The 19,717-nt window shown below is 42.9% G+C and overlaps 1 protein-coding gene across 2 annotated transcripts; it reads right to left on the bottom strand.

Annotated features, from left to right (window-relative positions):
- Window positions 1-2,354: 2,354 nt before the first annotated feature.
- Window positions 2,355-19,692, bottom strand: ARL5B (ADP ribosylation factor like GTPase 5B). 2 transcript variants are annotated; one of them, XM_019497563.2, is made up of 7 exons: window positions 19,548-19,692; window positions 15,897-15,977; window positions 13,107-13,167; window positions 10,200-10,347; window positions 7,215-7,298; window positions 5,499-5,650; window positions 2,355-4,030 (listed from the first exon to the last, which is right to left on the bottom strand). In XM_019497563.2, the coding sequence occupies exons 1-7, from the start codon at window positions 19,591-19,593 to the stop codon at window positions 3,982-3,984; spliced, it is 621 nt and encodes a 206-aa protein (XP_019353108.1). In that variant the 5' UTR covers window positions 19,594-19,692; the 3' UTR covers window positions 2,355-3,981. The 2 variants fall into 2 exon arrangements, with proteins under 2 accessions (XP_019353108.1, XP_006271498.1); XM_006271436.4 differs by lacking the exon at window positions 15,897-15,977 and having other exon boundaries at window positions 19,548-19,688.
- Window positions 19,693-19,717: the final 25 nt, after the last annotated feature.

Genomic DNA, 19,717 nt, shown 5'->3' with positions numbered 1-19,717 from the left:
GTATTTATGTCATTTTATTTTTCTGATAGATTATTTATTCTTGAAATATTTAAGAGAAACAGTTTTAATGGTGGACAATTAAAAAAAATATTAGGGGATAGATTGAATAATAACTGCTATATAGTAAAAAGCTTGGAAAACACTCAGAATGGAGGCCAGTGTGTTAAGCAAGTGTTACCAGATTAGTTTCAATTTACATATCAAGTAAAAACTTAAAGTTTAATTTTAAATATGGAGCTGATTTCAGACCTATTATTGTGCACATGCATTTTACGTGAACACATTTACACCTGCTGGTAACGAAGCAGTACTAATGCATCTCTGAAAAAAATCAGAGCAGTTATTTGTTAAATAATGTGTTTCGTTGTGGGAAAACTAAATATTATAGCATGCACCTAATGTATTCTGTTATAAAACACTGTACTTTACTCTTTACACAGATAATCCATTTTAGCTAAAATAAGTATTAATGTAGCTCATATTCTTTCTTAAAATATTCGTAATTCTGTACTCCACTGAAAGGGTGATTAAGAACATTTTATAGATAATACATAACAAGTGTTTTTAAATTGCAAAACATTAACACCAATATAGTAACCATAAACAAGTGAATTGAATTTACTAAATATTAGCATTATAAACAGCATGAATTGAAAACAGCTACAGTGTTCTAGAGCACCATATCAAAACAGATTGCAATTGAATTAAAAAGGTTTAATGGACTACTTAAGTAGTAAAGCCCTATGCATGCGTTTTTTGTCAGACCAAGCTTTTCATTTCTAAACATTGAGGGTGCAAAGGCATATCATAAAGGCAAAATGAAAATTGTTCTAGAAAATGCAGCAGTTGCCAATTTTACAACATACCTTTTGTCAAGAAAGCTTTCTACTACTGTTCTCTACCAGAAGAGTTAATTTTAGCTTATAGTAGTGGTAAAAAGTCTGTTTTTAAAAACAAACAAACAAAACCCTTCATTTTTATATTTCATTCCAAGTCTTCTACAAAGTCAATTTTTTTTTTTAATTTAAAGTTATATGTAGACAGAGTTTGATTATATTTAGTGGTCAGATTATTAGGATTGTTAGTTTTATAAAAATATACTGGACCTATATTATGTTTTTTCCCCCCCCTTTAATTAACATTGTTAAAAGAGTGCTACCAATCAGTACTGTTCACAGGTATTTTGCTCTAGTGAACATATTCACTCTAGTTTTACTATAATTTACAAAGCTGCCAGGTGGATTGATTTAAAAATCAGATTGATTTAAATCACTAGTTTTAATTAGGATTGGCAAGCCAGTCAACTGACCAGCCAAATACATAAAATCCCTGTTATCCGGCAGGAGTGGGGAATGGTGAGGTGCCAGTAAGCTAAACGTGCAAGTTACCTGAGGCACAGGGTTTTCAGCCAGACATGGCGCTGGGGCAAGAGGCGGGGAAGGGGGTGGTGGCAGCTGCAAAGCGGCATCAGCGCAGGGTGGTGGGTGACGGTGGCAGCTGCATGTGAGCTTCCTGCCCCTCCACACAGCAGGAAGCAAAGCAGCACGGTGCCATGTGCGTCCCACCGCTTTCAGTAGTACAGTGGGAGGCAAAGCGACATGATGTGGTGCCACGTACATCCTGCCGCTTTCGGTGCAGCGCAGCACTGAAATTCCAGTTACATTTTCCAGTTACAATTACAGTTACATTTTCCAGTTACAATTACAGTATTCCGGTTGGTGAAGTACCAGATAACAGAGATTTTACAGTATTGTCAATTGACTGCATATTTTTTCACCAGGCAAAGATTATAGCATTTTTACAAAAAACCTACTTTTTTTGTACTTTTCTCGACAGAAATATGATTTTTGTCACATTTATTAATGGAAAATTTGTGCTTTTTCAGTTTATTATTTGGACCTATTGGCAAGGTTTTTTAAACACTTTTTGATTGATACTTGACTGGTCAATTAACCAAACATTATTTGAACAGTCAAATACCCAACCCTAGTTGTAATTCATGATTCTTAATAATAATAATAATAATAATAAAATCACCAAGCAGGAAACCTTTATTTAAATAAACAACTGTAATTTTTTTTTTTTTTAAAGGATTTTTCCTCCTAAAGAAAAGGTGATGTGCATTGGTTGGTGCAGCCATTAAAACATGTTGACTGGCAACCAAATATAGTTTTCACACCAGCTTGGCTCCTTTGGCTAACCAGAAAGTTACGAAGTATCTACACATTTTTTTAAAACAAACCAACTCTATAGCTTAATATACACTTATTTAGATTCTTAGTTTTAACACTTGCTAAGGAACGGTGAATAACTGATTAAATTGCATTCAGATGAAAAACTCCTTAAATCATAAATTAAAGGTGTACAAAAAAGTTTTTATTAATCAAAACAAAAAACCCCTTAAAGCGTGCTAGATTCATGACAGAGAAAAAAAGATTACTAAAACATGCTAGGCATTTAAAATTAATTTATTAAAAAGAAAACATTAACTGTTAGTGAATTAATAGATTCTTTCTAGTTACTTTAGGCAAGATTTTTAGTGGTATTTAGGTGTCCACAACTGAAATAGGAACTTTTGAAAAATTCTACTGGCCTTAGGCATATTAGGCACCTAATTACCACTGAAAATGGATTTCAGTGGGAGTCATCTACCTAGGGAAATCTTTCAGAAGTGCCTAAAAAAGTTGGGCAGTTATTTTCATCTTCAGGTGCCTAAATATGTATAAAAACCTACCTCTACATCTTTCAAGTTAGATAATCTAATCCTTTTCTTGACTTGACTTCATTACCTGAAAGAAGAAACTGTTTTGTTTTGTCTGGGCTGGAAGTCCTGCCCTGTCCTGTCCTACCTCGTCCCATCCCTTTCCATTCTATCCCCTCCCCCACAAATCACTGGAATTTTTAATTACTGTAACTGGGGGAAAAATTCTAGCTAAATTGAAACAAAAATTAAGGCAAATAAATCTTTTCGGCACAACAGAAATGGAAAATACATAGGAAAAAATGTAAATATAGGCATTCTCTCCACTGCAAAGACAAAAAATAAAGGTATGAAGCATTACACTTATAAAGCTTGATTTGACCTTGAATGCATAGACTTTTATCCCAACTCTGTATACAAGTAAAGAAGGACCTTTTAATTGCTTAAAAAATTGAAGAGGGCTTTTTAGTGCAAATTATTTAAATTATTTTAATAGATTATGATAACCTTAGAAGCCGATATGATTTTAAATTTAAACTTTTTTTTTTAAAACAGAAAACTTTATTTGAATAAAAATTCAATTAAAATAAAACACATTAAAATTATTTTTACCAATTTTTATCCACCCTGAAAAGCTGTTTTCAGGTTAAAAAAAATCACTATTTAGAAATACTTACTAGAAAAATGGAAATAAAGTAAAAGGGCAGGAATTTTTTCTTATGGAAGAAGTTATACATATAAAAAAAATCCCCAAATCAGCCATATAACCTTCAATGCTACAGAGCCTGTATTCCACTCTTCAAATTCCTATATCCTGCACTGTGTTTTGAGATGGTCTTATCACCATTATCAATTGGACTATTGTTTGAGATCATTAAAAACTATGCTAGGGTAAGACCCATCTACTCACTAATTTTTCCACTGTTAGATAAACCACCTTTGGGCCTGTTAGTAAGTTACAAGAATTGTTTACATCATTACAAAGGGCAAGTATGAAACATTATCAATGACAAAACTAATTTTAAAAGTTGATCATTGAAAAATAACAATCAGAAGAATTTTGATGCTGAAATGCAGATTCACGTGTTCATCCAGTTGTGAATTAGCACATTTAAAAACGTTAAGAAAATACTTTGTGTTTCAGTTCAGCTGCACTTGATTCAAGTGCTGCTTGGAGATTTCCTTTATAAATTAAACCTGGTTGCTGCCTTAGCAGCTAAAAGTACCAGAAAAATGTACATGTTCACAAAATAAATAAAGCAGTCTTTTGTCAAAAAAAGTCATCTGACTCCAATACGGGAGGTTATCCATTCCAGACCCTGACATAACCTGAAAAGCAATGAGAGATGTTATTATGCTACTACTACTGTACTCCAAAACCTTATAAATCTTAAACATTTACTTCTGTGCAATACATCTTTACAAGAGAATCCTGTTTCATCATTAATTCCAAGTACAAAGCCTGGATATATTTCTTTTAAAACTGTACTTGCGCTAATCATCTGGATATATCTGGCATGCTGTTGACTGCAGCTGGACATTATTTCAGAGTTAAAACATGCATCTTATATATTTATTTTTTCCAGGGAAACAAAATTCAAGATAAATACTTACTTGAGTTTTTCCATTTGACAAGGCCAATGGCTTATCACCATGCTATACTGCAAACATCATTTTTCAAATGCTACATCATTATAACTAGGGATTCAGGTTTTCCATTGGCCACAGAAAAATGTGGCAAAACCCAGATTTTCTCATTTTAAGATCAGTTGTGCCCCTTGTTGCTCCCAGGCTGGCAGGAAGGTGGTGCCTTGCCACAGGAGTGCCTCACCATGACAGTGTGGGGCTCCTGGCGGCAGCATCGAGCTTCCCAGTCTGGTCCTGCTCTGCCTTGCTGTGCCTGGTCCCACCCACTCGGCTGTAAGGGCCCCTGGGAGAGGGCAGGGAGCCCCAAGCCCACAGCAGCCAGCCCACATCCACCTCCTCCCCACCCCCCACCATGGTCTCCACTCTGGCCCATGGGGCTGAGGGAGCTGGGCTCGTACTCTGCTCTGCTGTAGCAGTCACCATCTCCCGTGGGCAGTAGCTGCAGCTCACACACTGCTTCAGGGGTACATGGGGCTGCAGACCCAGGTCCCTGACCCCATAGCTTTGGCAGCTGGGGACCCCCTCTGGCAGGGCTGGGGGTGAAGAGTGAGGGGCACCAGCAGGGGAGGGGGGAGCTCTGGGTAGGGAGCGAGGGGCAAATTGCATGGGCAGGGCACCAGCATATCAGGGCTGCTCAGCACCACAAAGCTGTGGCGGGGGAGGGGGGGGGTGGGACAGCTGCAGCTGGACCTGCATCCTGGTGAGCAAAGGGGGTAGTCTCTGTTAAAAGAAAAACAAAAAGGATGAAAATCTACTGGAGATTTCCAGAAATATCAGAACATATAATGGCCTTATCCAAGAAAAAGTGTGTTTACTAGTGACTCTTACAGTTACGCTAAAGGGCATGCTTCCATTTAGGATCAGATTCTTTATTCTACATTCATATCAAAAGATGACCAAGTTTACAGAGAATTTAGGCAGGTACATCTTGAAAGGGTGATAGCAAGCAGAGAGGAAACAGGCCTGTATATGAAGCAAACCAAGATGTTTCATCCAAGGTACTGGAGGGTTCCAGAGGAGAAACACTATTGCAAAACACTACAAGCAAATTTTCTTCTGAAAACTCAGACTACTGGTGAGCAAGCTTCTGCCATCAGTATTCCATATATTGCAAGTGGATGAACACATACAAACATTCCTGGATACCTACCCTTCTCCTGTAAGAGCACAGCAGGACTGTATGTGCCATGGATGATCCTTTATGGAACTAAGGGTGAGGTATTTAGATATTTCAGCTGCTGTCATACAACCTTTCATGTCTTGCTTATTTGCAAAGATAAGAACTGAAGCCTTTCGCAAATCCTGCAAGCAACACAGAAATATGTATAGCATTTAGGATGCTAATGTTATGACAAAGAACAAAAACGGTTATAGTGGCAGCTACATTTTCCAGACAATTGCATTCAAGTTATTTTACATTAAAATTATACAGTAACATTTAATTTTGAGTAGCTTATTAACATCATAACATGAATTAAAGTGGAAGACCAAATCCTGCCCCCCACCCCTTTTTTGGAGGTGATGAAGAGTCATGTGACTCCTAATAAAGAACTGACAAGTAAAAAATATGGTATGATGCAGCTCAGTATACTGGATTACTAGTGAATGGACATTCTGAAATAAATGAGATCAGAATGGAAGCTGTAACAAGCCATCATTTCACTGCATTCATTTTCAATTCCAAAAATTCTCTCAAATACAAAAACGAGAAGTTCATTTGTTAGTACAGGAAAAGAAGAAAATCTCTGCATCATAATTTGACAGAAGCGCATGATATCCTGCAAGATTTACATCTTCTCTCTTAACAGAAGCTCCAATTACCAGTGTTTTAGCAGTTACAGATGAACAGACAGGTGTTGAAACAAAAGTTTCAACTGTTGACTGAAACAATTTGAAGGGTAGAAGTGAGGAAGAGATCAAAATAAAATTTATAAAGACGAAATTATTAGGTTAACTTTAAGAAGGTGAATACAAAATCAAAAATATTTTAATAGTTATGGCAGTTGCTGCATCTGGGTACTTTAAGAAGGGAGGGGAGAAAAACTCCACCAATAACCTGGAGGTGCTAATGCTACCAATACACAAACAGCCCTTACCTATGGGCAAGTGGTATTTGAATATTAGTCAGCATACTAAATCATATTAATTAAGACTACATGCATACATGTTAGCAATGCTAGGCATGCTGAAGTTATGAAGGAATGTTGTACACATGCATGAGGGGAAAAGTGAGACTTCTTGCCATCCGCTTGGCAAACTACTTACTTGACATTAGAGCAAAACTGACCTTAAGAACTGGCTCAATTCATTACAAGGTACACTTTTTTCCCAAGTAAAAAGTTAGGAAAACTATTCCAGACTAACTTTTAAAATGAATTATTGGTACTGCATTAAACCCCTTTACTTCTGATACGTTCTTGTATCCCCCGCAAATGGTGAAATCCACAAATAAGGCACTACATTCTTGAATGCAGTGCCCCCAGCAGCTGGGGGGGAGAGGGGGGTGGCCACGGCTCCAGCAGCGGAAGCCCAGTGGCAGCAAGCGTGGAGCTCAGCAGCAGCAAGCGTGGAGCTCCCGAGGAGCTCCTGTAAGCGTATAAAGTGCATTTAAAATGTGGGTTCAGCATTCATGAATATTTGAAACCGTGAATAGCGAGGTTTTCCTGTATATGCTAAAATTTATCTACTTAAAAAGTTAATAAAAAGAGAAAAAAGAATGCCACACCCACAAAAAAAACCAAAAAAATGTAAAGCATGTTTATACTCTAGGTAGCCTTTATAGAGGAAAACGCTATATTCCTACAATAAAATGTGCCTTAGGAAGTTTACACGTCACATACATTAAAAACCTGGGATTCCAACGTACCTCATGGGCCAACATTCTGTAAAGTTCTTCTTTTGTGATAGAAAGCCGCTCTCTGTCAATGCTGTCAATAACAAGAATGATGAACTAGAGAAAACAAGAGTAAAAGCTTAACTCAGATGATCTTAAAATAAGTATGTTTCTTTGTAGGGCAAACTAAAAATAAATCTGCCGGAGAAGTGTTGGTAAGCAAGAGCTCTTCTATGCACAACAGAATCAGACTATCCAAACCCACTAAATGAACAGAATCTCTTAACCTAAAGACAAGGTACATTATCCACAGGCATTTCACATGTAAATACTGTTCACACAAAAACTGCAGAGCTACAATTGTAGTTTTAGTCCCAAGACTGGTGTTATTGCAGGGCTAAGCTGCTTGCAATCTTCCACAAAGATATGCAAATTCCAGACTGCACGTTTTCAGCAATTAATGTTGGAAGTTTGCCAGTGACAGTCTCATGTAAAAGTATTACAATTTCACAAACTAGTGATTTATTATATTTTTCTTCTATGAGACTAGAGTAAGATTCCCATTTTAGGAATTCACTTTTACCTGCCATTAGCAGAATTTAGAATTCCTTTCCTTACATGATAAAAAGTTGGTGTATGTTGGGGACCACAGCCACATATTTTTGCAGCACTTATGATCATGGACTTCTAGGCTAGGGACAGAAGATGCACATAAACTAGTTTAAGTGATCAGAAACCCGAGCCCAGCAGCTACCGCTGCACCCCATACTCTATGCAACACCAGGGGCTGTACCCATACAACCAGCAGTGGACAGGCCGAGCCTGCGGGGGCTGTCCTCCACTGCTTGGGAGGGGTGGGAGGGAGGACGAGGGGGACTAAGCTTCAGCCCTGTGGTTTCTACCCAGTGAGTGGAGCTCCGACTCCAGCTCCCAGATGCCTTGGAAAGTGTCTGGGAGCTGCAGCCAGAGCTCCATGTGGTGGGCAGAAGCTGCTGGGCTGAAGCATCGTCCACCCCCCTGCCCACAGCAGCACAGCAGCAGAAATGTGGGGGGCGGGAGGAAGTTCCTTCAGCCCAGCTGCTTCAACCTGAGCTGGACTGAAGCGGCTGGGCTAAAGGAAGCTCCCCCACCCTGAGCGGCGCTGCGTGGTGTGACAGGACCAGGATCCACACCTGGAGGTGAGGAAAAAAAACAGCCCTGCCAGGCCAAGTCAAGCCAGCATCCCCTCGCTTCCAGCAGCTACTCCCCCAACCATTCCTGCTGCTGCTGCTGCACAGCTCTGAGAGGTGGAGGGGGGGAAAGCTTCAGCCCCCACACATGGAGCTCTGGCTGCAACCCCCAGATGCCTTCCACCTTCCAAGGTATCCGGGAGCTGGAGCCGGAGTGCCACACACTAGGCAGAAGCTGCGGGACTGAAGCTTCCCACTCCCCTCTCCCCCTCCCAGAGCAGTGTGGTGCAGTGGTCGCAGTGGCCGCTAGAGCTGAGTGGGGCAGAACAGCCCCCCCCAGCTGCTGGTTGTGCAGCTGCAGCCCAGGGTGCTGCACAGGGCAGGGTGTGCAGTGGTGGTTGCTGGGCTTGGGGCCCTCCAGCACCTCCGAGCTGGCCCAGGGAGCCCAATCCCTAGGCTGACCCAGTTTGTGCTGCTGAGCTGGCCTGTCATGCAGCTGCAGCAGGCTGGGAAGGGCCCTGACCCCATGGGCAGGCCTGCGGGGTCCTACCCAGCCCACTGGGGCTCCATGGCAGCCCAGCCCAGCTTGGACACGGAGCTGGAAGCAATCTGGCCATGCAGCCCCTGCGGCCTCAGCCCAGGCTGCCCCTCTGCCTCCACCTCCAGTAACACCCGCAGGTCAGCTGGGCTCAGCCCCAGCTGCAGCTCCAGCCCTGGGTGGATAGCAGGGCCATGCCGGCCGGCTCTGGCCAGGCCTCCAGAGCAAGAGCAGGAAGGAAAACTGAGTAGACCCTGACTGGGGTCCCATGCCCAGAAACATGGAGTTGAATCACTATCCACTGCTCCCCTTCATGAGGTATGGTCCCGGCCAATGTCTGGTCTTGGGGACAAGCCTGGCAAGGGCTGCTTCCCCCCTACTCCTCCAAGCACAGCCTGGCTGGGGTCCTTACAAGCCAGGGTGGGGGTTTAAACTGCTCTACAATCATACTTGGTGGCCTGTCAGGGCCTGGCCATGCCCCTCCAGGTCAGCTTCCCTCCAGCCTTGCAGTTGCTGCAAAGGGAAGGAGGGCTGCTCTAGTGCCTCCTGGCTTCTAGCCTGAACCACTGCTAGCATGTCTCTGCATTTCCAGCATGCAATGTGAATGTCTTTGCTCTTGCAAATCAGTTCAATCTTTGCATGTTAGACTAACCTGCAAAAATTGAATCAACTCAGAACATTCTTTTTAAATTTATCCAGAAGAACAGATGACAAATCACAGCACTGACAACTCTAAAAAATTAAAAAAACAAAACAAACAACAACCCATAAATGAAGGCTTGAGACTGGCTTAAAACTATCACAAAATGAGTGTAACATGTAGGCCTGTTTGATAAATGAATTAATATTTGTAGACATCAGTCTGAACTGTCTCTACACAGGTCTTTTACAAAAAAAAGAAGCCCTTACAAACTGTTTCTTGCTACCCATTAACTCCTTCCCATTACAACTGGAAACCTTCTATTATATATTGTCATCTTTACCATAAGCTATATTCAATATATACTTGGAAAAGGGTTCTAGCTCAACTTAAAACAAAACAATGCATTGTGGCGGCTCCCCTGGGGACAGAGGCTTCTGCAACTACTTACAATACCTTGCCACATGTTCAACTTCTCTAACTCTCTGTGCACTGTGGCATAGCTGCACTTTCTTAAAATGGACAATGATCTGTACATTTTCTCCATAAACACCAGCTAATTTTTGTCATAAGACCATACTCTCTCCAACAAGTGTAATTTCAACCCAAGCTACCAGGACTTAATTTAAAAAAAAACAACTTAATTGTAGTTTGGAAGCAGTATAACATACCTCTGTATTTGAGTAATAAGTATTCCATGATGAGCGTAATGACTCTTGCCCTCCAATGTCCCACATTAGAAAATGGGTGTTTTTTACTACTATTTCTTCAACATTGCTTCCTATTGTTGGAGAGGTATGGACCACTTCATTCATTAAGCTAAGGAAAACAATGTAACATTTTAGAGGAGCTTTCAACAAAAACTTGAACACTTTCTGATGCATTAGTTCTTTAAATTGAAAGTCTTGTCATAATAAAGACAAACCATTTTAGTACTTTGAAAAACAATGACAAAATAGCTTCTGGAAAAGGTTCATTCACCTTAATTTTTGTAGAAAAAATAAATCTCGCAAACGTGTGTACTTGTGTGAGAGCGTGTTTTATAAAAAGGCCTTGCCTTTCAACTATTTGGACCATCACAACTACAACACAGCTACCATCCAAACCTACTATAAGCCTGTAAACTATAAAACTATAATTTGTCAAAAGTTAAAAGCTAAGAGATTTTACACACACAAGCACAGAGAGAGAGAGAGAGAGAGAGAGAGAGAGAGAGAGAGAGAGACAGCCTAAAGTTAAAAGCTATGATATGTCTATCTACCTGTCTAAAGTTAAAAACTATAATCTTTCTTTCTCTCTCTCTCTCTCTATAAGGGTTGTTCAAAAAGTATCAAGACTATTGCTGTTGGAACCAAAAAAAATTATTTACAGGGGTTTCGGCTTAATCTCCTTCGAAGTATGCTCCTTCAGCCACACACTTCTCCCAACGTTTCTGCCATTGTTGGAAGCACCTCTGATAAGTAATTTGTGGAATCGCTAAAAGCTGCTCAGTTGCATTTTGTTTTATGTTTTCCACACCACAAAATCTTCTTCCTTTCAAGGTTTTTAGTTGAGGGAAGACAAAGAAGTCGCATGGAACCATATCAGGTGAATATGCAGCACTCGTGGGATACAATGTTTGGCTAAAATTTGGTTAAAAATTGCTTCACAAGCTATGCTGAGTGGGCAGGCATGTTGTCATGGTGAAGCATCCAAGAGTCAGACACCCACTTTTCTGGTTGTTTCATTCCCAAACCGGTGATTTGGGAATGAAACATAATTGAGTGACATGAACCAACAGAAACTCCAACTTCTTCTGCTGTCTCTCGGACAGTCAATCGCCTATCATTTCAAACCAAACTGCGAACTGCTGCCACATTTCATCATTCGTGACGTTTAAGTGTGTTCGGCACGCTCATCATTTTCGCCCGATTATTGTCCTTCTTTACGCTGACGATACCATTCAAAAACTCTTGCATGGCTCAAAATAGCATTTGGTGATGACACTATGAGTAACTCAAATATTTCACTTGCCGTTTTCCCTGATTTTCATACAAAATTTAATGCACATGCGTTGTTCTGGACACAGTGATATAACAGAAGGGGACACGAGACACAAACAATCTTACTTCAACCGCTGGCCACAGAAAACTGGGGAAATGCCATGAGCTGCAGACCTGTCCAGAGGAGTCCCAACATGCCCAGAAATGTCCAGCAAAGCCATGCCCCCCCAACCCAATACTTTGTACCAAAATACACATTCAGTCTCGATACTTTTTGAACAGACCTTGTATATCATAGCTTTTAACTTCGAAAAAAATTTACTAAGGTTCATAGCAGGTTTGGATGGCAGCTGCATTGTAGCCATGATGGTCCAAAAAAAAGTTGAGAGGAAAGGTCTTTTTATTGGACCAAGTGTATAGCTCAGAGAACTGCTGGACAAAGTTTTGGGCATCAAGTCACCTGAAGAAAGGGCACCAGATGCCAAAAGGCTTGTTCAACAGCTTTCCCAACTATATAGCTGGTCTAATAAAAGACATCACATACATGTATTTTATGTGATAAAATCAGTGAGGTACTCTCTGTGGAACCAGGTATTGTAGATGTAAACAATTAAGCACAAATATAAATGTCTAAAATACAAACTGCCACTGGCTTTCGTATCTTTAGAGTGAAGCTTCACTCAAATTAATAGACCCATTAACATACTAATTTCAAAACAAGAGCTGTAACGATCCAATAATAAAATGACACTTTTGGACCAGATAAAACTATCTAAAAACACAATGTTCAGGTTCTGTAACATATAACACTTAACCAATTTCAGACTAGATTCTGAAAAACGTTTTGTATCCTTTACTGAAAATACTTCTTCAGCATCATCTTTAAAACAAGACTAGAATAGAGATATTTTTTGCCTGGGACGTGTACACTGAAGGAAGATATTCTTCACCATCTTCAAATTTACATAGGGACCATTTCTCTCATGGTAATAGTCTTGTAAGTATTTGTTGATTTCTTTTGTGCATCCCTAGGTGTAAAAGACAGCGAATAGTTTTCTTTTGTTTTGATATCAACTACAGCAAGATCAGAGGCATTACTGTAAGACCATGGCGGCACAACAGAAGTCCAATATTACTGTGAAGGAATTGTTAGATTCACCAGTGCCTGACCTTTGGTTGAGGAGGGATATCAAAGCCTTTCCTTTGAAAATAATCATGATCTATGCGTGGATTTCATAAACAGACTAAAATTCCCATGCACATGGCAAAACAGTTTTTGTGATGCTTTTGCTGTTGGCCACCAAGGCAATTTTACCTCTCATCAGTTACCAAAGGTCTCAATAGCAGAATTATTCATTCACACTTGTAATTCTTAAGAGTGCTTAATTAACATGCAACTCGACTCTTCTCAGTATCTGTGTCTACTGTTTAACATAAATGTAAGTATTACATGATGACTGAGCCCATGTTCTAGGTTCCCCAGCATTTTCAAGCTCTTTCAAGCAAAATTACAAATGACTTGTAAAACACAATATATTCAACATAAACAAAGTTTAATAGTTCATATAACAAAAGTTTAATAGTTCATATACTTACAACTGGTAAAGAATGGTAGTCTTTCCAGCATTGTCAAGTCCCACTATTATTACTTTGTGTTCTGCATAAGAAATGAGAGAGGCAATAGCTATCAATAATCAACCATTAGCCATATTTCCTGAACTAATACTCCCTTTAACAGCAGCAGAAAGAGTGAAGAGGAAGCAGCTGTCAAAGGGCTGCTATTAGTAGCCTTGAAAATTAGGGGAGCTATACAATTTCATGGCTACTATCTCCCCTTAATTTTCAAGCTCTTGTTAATATAGCACCTTTAAACTTACTAGCCCTTACTTTCAGGGCTTCTAATAGAGCAGCCCCCAAACCAACTATTAGAAGCTTTGAAAACAAGGGGAAGATAGCTAGTTTCAGGGTTGCTAATACCACAGTGCTGACAGCACTATATACTTAAGGAGCAATGTTAACGTTAAGTGCAGCTGTATGCACACATCAGAAAACTGCACTGCCTTATTCCTGGTCACAGGCAGTACATTTAAACTTAGTAGACCAACACATTTTCTCAGGACAAGAAGCCCTGCTGGGCCAGTCCGTACTCCACCTTAGTCTTGTGACCTACTGGGGATACAGGCTAACAGCTCCTGCATGAAGCTTTCAGGACAGGCACAAGGGTGGTGTGATTAACAGATCCCACTCACATCTGCACTTCATGTAGGCTAAGGGAGACCCTGGCAAACTCATAGCTGGAGTGTGCCAGGCTACATCTTGTGGTCCATTTGAATGCCTGCCCCCCTTTACATTAAGGTACCATCCAGCTTCCAGACATTAAATCGTATTTAACCATTCAATTTCCTCAGGGACTGCTCCAGGTAAGCACAATACCTACCAGCTTCAGACTGTCAGTTAACAATGACTCTATCCACCCATGTACATGCTCTCAACAGGCAGCCAGCTGGCCAGACAAGCATACTCAACTTGGGGGATATTTGGATGGTGTCTGCTGCAGTAATATGCATATGATGCATGGGATTTTGGGCCAGCTTGCTGAACTGGGCATTCACAGGACTAAGGCTCAGCACAGAGTCTGAGTCCAACACCTGTACCAAAGGACCCAAGGACTCTCAGGATATGATTATAATTATCGAATTGCTAGCTGTAGCAATATCCCTCAGTAGTTCTACTGAATGCCCTGGAAAAAATTCTTAAAAAATCATTTTTAGTATTAAGCTCAAAAGGTAGAGCTCCATAGAGGAGGAGAAACTAGAGCCTCTGCCCAGTAGTGCTGCTCATCATAGGTTTTAGTATTTTGAAAGAAGTTTTGGTAGAACTGGCGAGGGATTTTCTCATAAGATGCCCAAAGAATTCACCTTTAATGAATATCTGGGGCTCCCTGGAGTGCAATCCATGAGAGGGAATGGCTGCTCTTTTCCTCTATCCAGGCAAGTGCTCTAGCACCATGGTTGCCCGCAAGATATCCACTGCTAGATTGATTCCAATTATGATTACATGGTTGCATGCGTCTCAGAAAATATTACAAAAGATCAAAGTTGTTTCTTTCCTAATGCACTGGCATGGTCTGTTCATATAGTTTAACAAAATAAAAATAAAAAAAGTTGTGATCTGGCCTACAAACTGTATGTCCTCTTTGGGGTGGGAGGGACAATACTTACATGTGTTAAAAGTTATCGGAAGTCAATTCACAGTCAGTGCTGTCTACACTAGATGGAAACTGTCTCAGTCATGGATGGATTTGGTGGCCATTGTTTTTGGCAAAGGTCTTATTGGGGGATTACATTGCTGAGACAAATTACTGATTATTTCAATGACCAAACATTTATTTCATGTCATCCCTTTCATATGGCTTCTTTCTTTGGAGGGGGGTGGGAGGGCATAACTCCAATGGCTATAAGCAGGGCTGTGCCTGGAGAGGGGCGAATTGGGGCAACTGCCCCTGGTCCTGTGGAGCTGGGCTGGCTTCGTGTCTGGCTGCTCACTGCTGCCACCTCCCTTCCCCCCACACCGCATCTAGGCCCTGCACAGGCTGATTTGCCCTGGGCCCCACACCCTGCTACGGTTGTCTCCAGCTATAAGACAGCATTTACTTCAGTGCCCTATTAACAATATCCTTCCAGATAGTTCCCTATTATTGGTATACAATGGTTAAGTTTGTTACGTAGCAGGACTTATAGTCAGTTAGTCAGGTTAGTTCGAAAGGCAACATCTCATCCAACTTCCTAAAGGACATGATCAAAAAAGCATTTACATGCCAATTCCAAATGAGTAATTTTCAAACACTCCGCTAGGCATCTAAAGAGAGTCAGCAACTCTGCCTAGCTATTTAGATGACTAAGAGTCTGCAGGTACCCAGGTTTCCCACCAATAATGCTACTTACATGCCAAAAAAGGCCAGCTACTGTGCTTGGCTTCAGAGCTGAGCATTTAGATGCCTGCCTCAGCGTGTTTGGGATTCACAAATTAGGTATCCCCTGTTCTATCAAAGTCCCTACTTATAAGTATGTTCTGAACATACCTCACAAAAATTGGAAGCATTGAACTCAAGACAAATCATAGCACACACAGAAAGACATAATACTCAGGTATATCAGGGGTATCAAGCATCCAGCCTGCTGAGCCATTCCAAACCATAGCACACACAGAAAGACATAATACACAGGTATATCAGGGGTATCAAGCATCCAGCCTGCTGAGCCATTCCATCTGGCCCACCTGTAGTTCGGTAGCTACCAGAAGTTGTGTACAGTGTGCCCCGTTGCAGAATTCAGGGTCCCTGGACCTGCAGTAGACATGACCACTGCTGCCCAGTTCCAGACTCACCCTGCAGCCTGACCCTAGACCGATGGTTTTCAGCCCATGGTCTGCAGACTCCTGGGGGGCTGCAGACTACATCTAAGGGGTCTGCAAAAGATGACTATGATCAATCAAAAGTATGCCAATAACCACACTTACAATTCAGAAGTGTCTACACCTCCATTTGACATTTTTTAGGGATCCGCAAATGAAAAGAGGTTGACAACCACTGCGCTGGCCCAAGAGGAGGTCCTGCAATCCAGATCTAGGCAGTTTGATACCACTTCTTTATATAGTGCCCTAGGGATCAGAGCATTTACTAAGCAACATTCCTGGCTTTTAGGCTGGGAAGCTTTAAGCCTACAGTTCCCACTTCCCCAGAGAATGCTTTAACCACCATGCTAGAGGCTGGACCCAGCTGTGGATCAATATCCATCCTCCACATTGAAGTTGGGCCACTGTAGAGAAAGGAAAGATGTCTGTTCAAAGACACCTCAAAGTAAGCATAAAAAGAGTTTGCATGGCTCTGCTGTAGCAAAAACAGCATTCTCTTGCAAAGAGACCTTGGTTCCATAATTAATCTTATGTTTATCAGTAACATATGGGCACTCACTGTGATTTTGGCAGATCTTTCCACTCCCTCCTGTCAGGGCTTATTAGCCTTGTCCAGACATCACAAGACTGTGCAGTACATTCAATTACACTCCAAGATAGGTGTTGGCAACCTACGGTCTACTGGCTGGATCCAGACTGCAAAGAAGACCAATTTGGCTTCGAGAGAAATCGGTAGTATGGAGCTGTACTTGCTCTAGTGTGGTTAAGTGCAGGTAACTTGCTAGGCCAGGGAATGGGGACCTAAAGCCAGTGGCTGGGGCCAGGTTGCAAAGGGCAGCCTACACTGGCAGCATGAAAGTAAAATGTGCATATGGAACATCAAAGGCCAGACAGTACTGCCTCCACAACTGTTTGCATGACAATATTTCAAATACTGTACATATAATTGTAGTCTCTTGCAGCCTCTATAAAATTAGAAATGAGTGGACTCCTTAACAAAGAGGCAAGGAAAATCAGGGATGCTGTTTGTGCTCACATCCATCACAGAAGTAATTTTAAATGAGTAATCCCTTGTTTTTCTGTAGTTAGCAAAAGAAAACAGAACGTATTATATTACTATGTATCAGATTTGAAGTGTACACATACAATTTGGAGGAGTACAATAAGCACAATATGGAAAACTAAAGTGCAAATAAAACAAAACATTTTCAGGAGACTTTCCTGTAGAAGTAAAATCTAAATCATTTATATTTGGGTGGTCTACCACCAGCTTGCTTCAGAATTAAGAAGCTGCCCAGCAGGTTACTGCTTTTTTTTTTTTCTTCACTTCAAAGGGCACTGCACTAAGTTGGAGCTCATCGGGGTCCCATACAGCTGATTGGAGAAGCAACACCCTGCAGCAAAAGACCAGAGCACCACAACACTCTCACAGCTGTTTGCTGCAGCTTTGTATACTGCCTGGGGACTTCACGACCCATGACCATATGAAGTGCCTTGCTCCTACTGTATGTGTTGCTTATAATATCCTTCATACTATGACAGGCTCTCCCAATTATGCGTTATCAAGTCCCAGGGGGTTAGGGAAAAGATCCTTCCTCAGGTCAGTTTCTTCATGAGGAAGTTCTGGAGCAACTAGACCACATCTACAAAATGGTATGACAGCCACCCATGCTACAGGAAATAGGAGGATAGTCACTGCATTTGCATATCTTCCAAAGCTGTCTGGCATGCTTCCTCTATGCCCCACATGTCCACTATGCTTGCACTTCAGCATCTCTGTGAATGACCACCATGTATCAAGACCAGCTGGGCCACATTCAAGAAGAGTTCCATCATGGATCTGACCGCTTCTATCAATGCTCAAAACTGAGACTATGTTGGGTCAAAGCCACATGCAAGAGCTGGCCAAAAGGAACTTCAGCCAGTGAAGCTGTTAAAGGAAGGAAGTTGCTTTACAACAACCAACTCCTAAGAGGGCTCTCTGTTCCCATGCAACACCGAGAAACCAGTGACACTCTCCTTGAAGATCCTAGTGCTGCAGGTGGGAAGTGATAAGCGCAGCACAGGTGAAGACAAACAGGGCTTGGTAAGCTTTAGAAAAAGAATTAAAAAAGGAAGTTCTTTTTCACATAGTGTGTTACTGAAGCGTGGAACCCATCGCCACCAGATGTTGTAGAAGCTGACAGTTTAGGTAGAATCAAATAAAGGGACTGGACAAGTTCTTGGATGAAAGGGGCACCACTAGCTATTGACTAGTGTCAATAGCATCTGTAGCTATTGAGCACAGGAGTTAGGGATATAGCTTCTGAATCAGAACTTCCTAGAAGACCATAAATGCTGGAGGCTGCAAGTGAGAGAGGAATAGTGGAAAAATCCTGGGCTCATTCTCCTTTCCAGCATCCACTCGCTGCTTCTGCATGACACAGGCCTGTTTGATGTGCTGAAAGATCATGAGTAGGGCCCGACCGAATGGCAGAACTGGGGTGCACTGCAGCTCTTCCCATGCATCTCCCCCTCCCCGCTGGTGGAGGGGCTCTACTTCGTTTTAAATATAGTGGTTTTAAATATAGTGCCATTTTTGCCTCCTACCGCTGACTGGTCAAGGGGCCTGCTGCTTGCTTGCTGCTCAACAGCAGGGAGGCAAAAAAAGTCACCACATTTAAAACCATGGTTTTCAGTTCCCTGAGAGTCAGGAGAGGGCAGCAAATAGGGCCCCTCCAGTAATCAGTGGCAGAGGGACATACAGGGGAACCTGCAAAATTAAAGGAGCCGCAGTGCACCCCACTTCGGCTGTGAGTTTGGTAGGGCCCTCATCCTGGGGTTTGGCCCATCACAGAATACTGTGAACCTCCCAGGCTGCTGGGGATGTGTCAACTGATTCTGGGGGAACAAATAAAGGGAAAACAGGAAGGGGAGTGAGGTCAAAGGTTAGTAACAAGGGACACAGCAGAGCACGCTGGCCAGAGCCCACAGCTCCCCAAGCGCAGGGAGCCTGTGGATGTGACCAGACCAGTGAGACTGCTTGGACCCATGATCAGGGAAGCTAGAGAAAGGCAGCTCAATCCTTACTCAGGTTCCTCCCGGCCAGAGCCTCCTCCCTGGCCTTGCAGATGCCCAGCTTGGCCAAAGCTGGGATGGAGGCTGGCCAGGAGGCCCAGGGGGCTCTGGGACTTCCTAACAAAGAAGGTGCAGGGAGAAGTGCAGCCGCCACCTCAGCAGGAGGCTCGGGAGGAGGCTGGAAGCGGCTGCGACCCGGGCCACTCGAGGTGGGCAATGGGCAAGGACCAGGGAGAGGGCGGACCCGTGCCAGGGTCGCGCCCCTGGGCCCGGCCCGCCACGGAGCCGCCGGCGAAGTCCTGCGGACCTGCCCAGCGGGACCCTCGCCCGGGGACGCGGGGGAGACGGGCCTGCCCCGGCCCAGCGGGCGGCGGCTCCTGAGCTCCACGGCGAGGCTGCAGGGGAGACTGCCTGGCTCGGCTCGACCCGGCCTCAGCGCCTCCCCCCGTCCCTGGGCTGCACGGGCCGGCGGCTCGATCCCGCTGGGCTGAGCCCAGCCTGGACACGGCAGGCAGGCAGGCAGGCAGGCGGGCGGGACAAGAGCCCCCACGCCGCCCCCGCGCTCACCCTGGTTGCAGAAGAAGCTCCACAGCTTGGCGAAGATCAGGCCCATCCCCGGGCGGGCCCGGCCAAGACAGTGCCGCGCTCCGGTCCCACGGCTTCAGCCGCCGAGCGGACCCGCCCCCAAGCCCCGCCCCGCGCACTCCGGCCGGTGCGTCACCGCGTACGTGACGTGA

This window comes from Alligator mississippiensis, chromosome 5 (assembly GCF_030867095.1).
Source record: "Alligator mississippiensis isolate rAllMis1 chromosome 5, rAllMis1, whole genome shotgun sequence".
In the NCBI taxonomy this organism is placed as follows: Eukaryota; Metazoa; Chordata; order Crocodylia; family Alligatoridae; genus Alligator; species Alligator mississippiensis.
The sequence above is the reverse complement of the archived record's forward strand: the minus strand, read 5'-3'. Positions and strand labels throughout refer to the sequence as shown.